An 8,821-nucleotide genomic window follows, 5' to 3' on the forward strand; every position below is an offset into this window, starting at 1 on the left:
TCACAAAAATTGATTATATTCGTTGGTCATATTCACAATTGAAAATATTGGTATTCAACATACTATACTACTACCAATGATAAAAAATGTGCATGGCCATTTTTATGCTAATCCGTTTGTCCTACATTTTTATACAAACGTCTTTGTTTTCTTTTCACAAATATAATATTTACCTCTTACTGCAAGAAAACCTCTGTTAAATTTGCACTTTTCTATACAGTGATATTCCTCATTGAAATTGAACCAATAAGCTTTAAATGCCCATTGTGTTTAAGCTGAAATTTAAATGACACGGTGCAGCCAAAATGTAAATGAAATTTTTATACGGTGTATCATTTTCCTCAACCTAAAGTTAATATTCAGCACACACAAACTGAAAAGATTATAGAGTAAAATTGTCCGTTGCTGGCGGAGCCGAGCCTTCTATGGACTTTACCGACCCCATAAATTTCTTTAAACAGTCAGTAACAAACCTAATAAGTGTTTTGTTTTGTCGAGGTCCTAAAGTTTGATATGTAAACAAACGTTTGTGTAGAAAATCAGTTCAAATAACGTTATGTCCGCCATGTTGCGCTATAAATTTTAACGCTTGCCTTTTAAAGAAATTTGTAAGGCAGCCACGTGACGCGTTTCATCCAATGACGTCGCGACATTCTAGTCCGAGGCAAAACAATTGTGGATGTAAACAACTAGTGCAAACAAGAAACTAAACGATTTATGAAACATACATGTATTTTGTTACATTTTTGAAAAAAAAAAACATTTAAATTAAAAAAAAAAAGGCCACGTCACGATTGTGATCAAATTGTGTTTTTATTTTTTGCAATGCTTTAAAAATGCATTGATAATGATCAAATGAAATTTTAAAATCAGTTGTAGAGTTATAAGCTCGATACAGGAATCATAATTCTTTGTCATGTAAATAATCTCTTTTTTTTATTACACAGGATAAATATACCAGCAAGCAATCTTTTTCAAGCTGATTTGTCTATCTACTCATTCGACTCAAGCATAAAATGATTTGCTTTACATAGAATAACAACGAATTAAGGGCTATTTAACTAGCTTATGACTCAACGACTGACACTCAACCTTATGGTTATCTATTACATGTAGAAATGCCCTACTGAAGTATTGAAAGCTTTAAAACAAAATAACTAATACATGTATCGCGACTATGCTCCTTTAATTGTGTGAAGTTATACAGCGAGTCTGGGCACAAACAACACAACTAATTTTTTTAACCTAGGGTTTTCGATACAGATTAATGGTTCCTTTAATTACAAAACATTCCAAAGATATGCCTGACAAAATTATTTCTTTGCGCATTGTGACTTATTATTTCAAACTTCTACGAACCCACTCCTATGAATATTCCAACAATAACTTATTAATAAGTATTGAAAACTGTGCACATTAATACATGTATATATCCTGGCCACATGATAGATTAATATCTGCACAGAACAAATCATATGTAAGTAGGTCAATGAATGCAGTCTGTTCCGATTAATATCAGGTAATAAACGGTTCAGTAATATGGGAAAGGTCTGCTTGAAATACCAAAATATATTTTGTCACATAAATTAATACTTTTTTGGTCATTAGAATATGCAGGAGTTTACCATAATAAATTTAGATATTGTCTGATAAATATACAAACTAATAGCACTACATTTTTAGGGAACAATTAATAGGTTTTGCTAGGCTCCCACGTAAACTATTTTAGATCTTAATGCTAGTACCTATAAAAAGAAATTGCATTTCCTTAATAATTGAAGAAGTTTGAAAAGGTTTTTTTTTCAAAAACAGAATGTACACAGCGAATGATCAAAAGCATGCATGTGCATGTTGATAGATGCAGCTTTTTCTGATTAATATCAAAATTAAGTTTAGAGTGAAATCAATACCTTGAACTAAATATATAATTTAGATTGTATCAGACATAAAAATGTCATCACCACTTAATGCTAAAATGCCAATGCAATATCAACAGTGCAAAATTTCAAAAGAAAATGCATGCAAACGTATGCTTGATAATGTTTAAATCTCAGAACAAACTATATCAATGGATTCACGAATTAAAAGGCACTAATTACCACGACATAGATGATTACATAAAAATTATTCTTTTTTTTTTTTTTTAAAAAGCATGTCAAAAACGTAATCAAAATAATTGAATGAAATAGTAGCTATTTTTCTACTTCAAATTTAAATCGTCATAAATAAGTAAAAAAAAAAATCAGGTATCATATGTAAGATCAATAGCATTAAATAGCACAAAGCATTTTTTTTAAAACCCCCGGAAGATCTACACATCCCGAATGATCCTGGTTCAAAAAAGAAAATGGGGGCTGATATCTGGTCTTTCCGCTTTTCCATGTTATATAAAACAGCGCTCACATTTAGCCCATTTTGAATTTTGCTGAAGAGGTCTATATATAATAATTAAGGAATGAATTGTACTCTGAAAATGTCAGCCTGCATTTTGCTGATACTGGGGGTCCTCTGCGGTAAAGCTGTCGCCAAAGGTAATAGCAAATTTCCATACATACTTATTTCAAAAATCTCATAAAAATAATTTTCTATAAATGCTGTATATATACATAAAATGCCGTCTAGTTGTAGGTGGAGAATGCGTTTTCACACAGAACGATACAATAGATTCCACAGAATTTGATAACACGACACAGATCTGTTGTTCAAGATCAGGTGTTCACGACAGGTATCAGCAAGGACAGGAAGTAGACTGTTGTGGAGGTAAGAATAAGCGTATATGCATGTACTTTACAAAAATACGTGCTCTAATTTCACTGTGAAAGATAAAATTTAATGAGACAATTAATTTTTAAAAATTGAATTCATTGATTCAAAGTGTAATATTAACAACAACTGCAAATATTCGAGGAAAAGTTAAAACACTTTCAGGCTTTAATTGTTTGCTTCAAACCTAGTCAATTCTACAATGCTTCATTTTGAACCATTTATTTCAATTGAAGAAGGAATATATAACCATTTATTTCAATTGAAGAAGGAATATATAGACTAGGAATGGATCTCTGCTGCAACAACAAAGTACTTAGAATGGATATAATAATGAAAACCTGTGACAAACGTAAGTGTATGAAAAACATTTTATGATCTTTTTTTTATTTCCACATTTTAAGATGATTTATAGTTGCACATCACATAAAACAATCAACCTTTATTAGTTATTGTCTTTGATTGGGGAGCAAATTTGATTTTTTTCCCTCTAATATAATTGCTGTATTGTCATATTTTAAATTCAAAGTTGGAAAAAACATTGAAAATAATCGAAAACTAATTCTAGGTCGTTTTAATAAAATGAAATACACGAACCCCCAAATTTACATATTTTTTTGCTAAAGTGCAATTTTTTCCTGAAGTCTACATTAAATGAGTTTTCAATTTTAATATATACAATCATTTATTTTGTTAATCGTTTATATCTCATTATTTCTCGTACTGCAATAATGGCTTTGAAATCACGACTTGAATTGTAACACGCACGGAAATATTATGAACGCATCTGAATCATATATGGGTAATCAAATAATCATGGATTTGGATGTTTTGAATCAATATAATAAATTGCATTACATGTTGTTATATTCCAACATTTATTTGCTAGTTAAGTAAACGTTTGGAAAGTTTATAGTAAGAGAGCAACGAAAGATAACCCAGCAATGGAAATGTCAACGGAAATATAGTTAATAATTATACAGAGATAAAAAAAAAACTTGTTAAAAAGGGGGGGGGGGGGGGGTTGAAGCCGCCTTAGGGTCCTCAGTGGGTCAAGAGCAAAGCCCAGGTTGGGGCCCAAGTCAAAGGTTGAATGACCATCTTTAAGTCCTCCTTAAAGATGGCTTAAAGGTGTTTAAAGGTAGCTTAAAGACGATCTTTAAGCCACCTTTAAGCTACCTTTAAGCTATAAGTATTGCTTAAAGGTGGCTTAAAGAAAGCGTAAAGATGGCTTAAAGGCAGCTTAAAGACTATCTTTAAGCCACCTTTAAGCCACCTTTAAGGACAACTTATAGGTCCTTAATGTCCAAACTTCTTTAAGCCACCTTTAAGCCACCTTTAAGCTACCTTTAAGCCACCTTTAAGCCATTAAAAAAATTTAATTCAATATTGTGCTTAATTTCCAACAAAATGTATCAACTTTATGAAAGAAAAGGTATTAAAACGGTTTTTGTTCTAGAAAGAAAAATGAAAAAAAACACAAAAAAAAAACCGGCCACGGCGAGAATTGAACCCGGGACCCTCAGTTTACTAGCATCACCACACATCCTCTGCGCCACGGCAACTTACATATATATGATCGTTTTTATATCCTATATATCAGTGGATATTGAATCACTGTATTGAATGTGTTTACTTGAAATGATTTTGACAAACCATTCAGTTTGTAACAATCAATTATATTTAATTTATAAATTACATGCATGCATGTATTTAGAATGAAATACGGAACGTGGTCTTCAGTAAACAAAAATATATTTTACCTAAATGGAAACCGTTAGGTTCACTATAGTAGGCTTTCTTAGTTAATAAATTTAAACCGAGTAGATATACGTTCATCTAATTTATAGCTATAAAAATGTAAGAAAGAAAATGAAATCATTTCTTTTATTAAATGCATTGATACTATTAGGGTATTTGTTCAATTTCCCGCAATTTCCCGGTTTTCATGATCGCGGCGCCGTTCCAATATGTTTAAATATTTACATGTAATTGTATGTACATGTACATGATTTTTAAACTATCAATTCTATAACAAACAAAATTACCAATTACCGGTGATGTATTTACTGCATGTGGCAATTGCAAATGACTTGTACATACAATTGTATGATGTGCCAGGCCGGGTATATTTGACATATTTACCCTTATACATATATTTAAATAATCAACCCCTATTTATGATCACCGGTACATTAATTAATTAGCCTCAAGATTTTACTCTTACATACATGTATCGTTAATTTGTAGACGTAACATCTTTGAAACCCAGAGCTAGGAAATAATACTTTGAAAATGAATTACAAATGTAAATTAACTTTTATTCATTAGACTTATCGTATACTCGTACATACTAAGATTCAACGCCTTTAGAAACCCTGACGTGCACCTGGGCACACGACACACCTGTTGTGTATATCTTGTATATTCTGTGTTAGTTCCAGGGGTTTTCTTAAGTTGGACAAACAATAGACTTTAATTAGATATACACAAACATGCACCTGGGCACACGACACAACTGCTGTGTATATCTTGTATATTCTGTGTTAGTTCCAGGGGTTTTCTTAAGTTGGACAAACAATAGACTCTAATTAGATATACACAAACGAACAAAACTATGTCTAGACAAACAAAGCAGTAATATCCTGCCCGATATAACAAAGGCAGTTGAGAGTCTTTTCATCTTTAACATCTATCTAGCAGATCTAGAGTTAGAAATAATGAAAATTGAAAAAAAAATACAAACCTTAAACCGATTAACAAATTAAATCATGCATTTTTGGTTCATTATCTTTATTTTGTTTAATAACCGGATGAACTGAGAGAGAGAGAGAGAGAGAGAGAGAGAGAGAGAGAGAGAAAGAGAGAGAGATTTATCACCGATTAATTTATAATAGGAAACAAACATACTTTAATTAGTTTTATGCACATATTAAGATACAAAGACTGCGCTCATACCTACAATAATTTTGAAACCCCCAAAAAATTATAAAGAATTTTATAACGGCAATCTGTGTCCATCAGAGCGGTGCTGATGATAGCGATCTGTGTTTAATGGAGCGACGATTAAAACCGCCTGGAACACCCCCCTCCCCTTCCTTGGAAATTATATTATCACTCGGATGACCCCCTCCCATCTCTATAAAAGAACTTTTGCATTTAATATTATACAATTATTTAATGCTTGAGCAGTCAATAGACCAGAATATTTTTCCCTTGGTGCAGGGAACAGCTCAGTACGATCTATTGCCCGAGGCCAACGGCCGAGTGCAATAGATCATACTGAGCTGTTCCCTGCACCAAGGGAAAAATTCTGGTCTATTGACTGTTCAAGCATTAAATAATTGTTTTATTACCTAATTCCTTCTTAAGTTTTCGGGGATTACAATTTGCATATTGCAAATGTTTTTCGTGCCATTATGCAATGTATTAAGATTTTTTTTTTCATTTTTTACATGCACAAAACCTGTTGCATGCATTACAACATCTCAATTTAATATAAGTTTACACAAAGAAGGGGGGGGGGGTCTTCAACGCATTATCTTTTAAATAGTCTAGTACCTTATATGAGGCTTTTAAACTGTTGATTAGTTGATTATTTGATACCCCATTTTGAATTTGGTTTCACCAAGTACTAAAAACAGCGTTTATGTAAAGGAATATACATTCCCTGAGAACTATCGAAAGGATGTAACATTAATTAACATACCCGCGTTCTTAAATACGTTGCCGGTCCAATAGATTGCAGTCTATTGACCGGCGGTCCAATAGATCACAGTCTATTGACCGGCGGTCCAATATATCGCAGTCTATTGACCGGCAGTTAAAAAAAGACGCAAATATTTAATTTGTAATAAAACAACAAAATATCTTTGATTAGGTAATAAATGTTTTTATTGTTCAGCTTGATCAATATTGACTTAAAGGCCACTTAAAGACAGTGTAAAGGCAGTGTAAAGAGAGCGTAAATGGCACTTAAAGATGCTTAAAGGTGGCTTAAAGGTGGCTTAAAGGTAGCTTAAAGAAGTTTGGACATTAAGGACCTATAAGCACTTGCTTAAAGGTGACTTAAAGGCGGCTTAAAGGTTGTATAGCCTTTAAGCTCCTTTAAGTCACCTTTAAGCCACCTTTAAGGACTTGCTTAAAGATGGTTTTTCGCCCTGTGAGTGGCGAAGCCATTGAAAGCTTTAATGCTCTGCTAGTTATTCTTGACATATTAAAAACATGATAAGTAGCAACGAATCTCGACATTTTACATGTCATTGTGGTAAATGTAATGTGTCGATATAAATCTAGCTATTTTTATAATGCCACAGTAAAAAATGTAATTATGAATATGTGTACATGTAGCTGTTGTTGTTAGTCCTTTTAATTCAATTTACGATTAAATGATTGTTTAATTGTTTTAAATGTTAAGTCGTTTGATTTGTATAATATCTCATTTACCAGAGATTGGGTTTGTATATTAGATAGATTGATTTAGAAAAAAGGTATTAAGTAATTCAATAGTTTTTTTTCAAAGTAGGAAAACAAATAATCTACATTTTTAAATATGTTGGTTTTTTCAGGGACAGATCTCCTGGAAAAGAGGAAAAGCACTGTAAAGTTGTGCAAAGACAAAACTAACTCGACATTGCATCAAAACTGTTGTACCACTACTAAACTTTTATCAAAAAGGTATTTAGTTTGTAAATCTCTCTTTTTTTCAAATATGTAAGCAGCTGAAAGAAATATATGTTTTAAGATAACTTCTGCAAAGTCTATGTTTTTTTAACAAAAAATTCTTCTTGTAGATGCAACAAGAGACGAAAGGAGATTCAGAGTATTTTAGATTTGAGATCTTTGCTAGGAAAATCGAAAGTGAAAAAGACACTGTTGATGATAATTTTACTGTAACCAATGATTAAATTTTAGAACTTAAATTGAGTGATTTCTTACTTTTTTATATTAATTTCGATTGAGACTTAAAATATCCCTAAATAGTTTTTGTCCTTACATATTGGCTTTGAATGATTTTTTTCAGATCCAAATAAACTTAATTTAAATTGAATGTGTGAACTATTTTGTATACATATCACATTTGTTTTGCGTCAAAATATTGGTAAAAGAAAGTATTTGAGAAATAAGTAGCAATATTTAAAGTTCACCGGAATATTAACTTGTTTATTGTTTATTGATCAATCCTCTAAAGCTCGAAGAGTTTCCCAGAAGATTTGATCACGTACTGATCAAGTTTAACTAATGAACTTTTTAACATTGTTGTTTATTACTTTTATTTACGTTTGAGAAAGGCTATTCGTTCAGAATTATAAATATAACCGTGATTTTATATTCATCATAATACAACCATAAAACGATAAGCGCGTGCGGAAATCATTGTGAGTCATTCAAAAGTTCAACCAGAAATAAATGGTTTTAATATTTAATATGTTTATATAGGGGAACATATTTGCAACTTGGTATAAACAATATATTGATCTCATTAAGTGTTCGTGTGATGATTCTTGTCTCATACGCGAACAGAGAGAAAACCTGCATTACTCTTAGAATCACCCAAATATTTTACAATCATACTCATGAGATTCCCCCGAACAACCCTTTTGTGCCCTAAAACAAATCCATGTCAAATGATTCACGAAATACTTCATTGATATATGACAGGCATTACACTGTAGTACATAACACATGCGTAATATTTTCAACAAGACACCTGAATGTTCTTTTCAAGGACGGTATTTAAACATACCTCAACAGGTGACTGAATTTATAAAACTGTCCTGGTTTACGCAAACAGATAATCAATCTAGTTCACAGTGTACTACTTGGATATTTAACTTTAATGAATGAAATCAGAAGCTTTGAAAGACCCATCGACATGTAAAGAAAATCATTTCAAAAGCAACGAATGCATAAACGACTACATGTACTGACAATCGTAGAAAGGAAGGAAATATGAAAAGGGTGCGTTTAATAATAGTTTTGAATCTTACATGATTGATAAACTTAATGATTTTTTATTAAGTATCTGTAATATCGTTTTGATATCATTGCAGTTTAA

The 8,821-nt window shown here is 31.7% G+C and overlaps 1 protein-coding gene across 1 annotated transcript; it reads left to right on the plus strand.

The window, feature by feature from the left end:
* The first annotated feature begins 2,429 nt into the window (after positions 1 to 2,429).
* LOC128186309 (uncharacterized) lies at positions 2,430 to 7,684 on the plus strand. Its single transcript, XM_052856107.1, has 5 exons — positions 2,430 to 2,531; positions 2,623 to 2,760; positions 3,032 to 3,115; positions 7,332 to 7,440; positions 7,557 to 7,684. Exons 1-5 carry the CDS (start codon positions 2,456 to 2,458, stop codon positions 7,657 to 7,659), a joined length of 510 nt encoding a protein of 169 aa, XP_052712067.1. The 5' UTR covers positions 2,430 to 2,455; the 3' UTR covers positions 7,660 to 7,684.
* The last annotated feature ends 1,137 nt before the right edge of the window (positions 7,685 to 8,821 follow it).

This window comes from Crassostrea angulata, chromosome 5, assembly GCF_025612915.1.
Source record: "Crassostrea angulata isolate pt1a10 chromosome 5, ASM2561291v2, whole genome shotgun sequence".
NCBI lineage: Eukaryota > Metazoa > Mollusca > Bivalvia > Ostreida > Ostreidae > Magallana > Magallana angulata.

Coding starts and splice junctions, on each gene's coding strand:
- LOC128186309 (XM_052856107.1), top strand. CDS start 2,456: ATGAATTGTACTCTGAAAATGTCAGCCTGCATTTTGCTGATACTGGGG. Junction 2,761..3,031: donor GGAAGTAGACTGTTGTGGAG/GTAAGAATAAGC, acceptor TTTCAATTGAAG/AAGGAATATATAGACTAGGA. Junction 7,441..7,556: donor ACTAAACTTTTATCAAAAAG/GTATTTAGTTTG, acceptor TTCTTCTTGTAG/ATGCAACAAGAGACGAAAGG.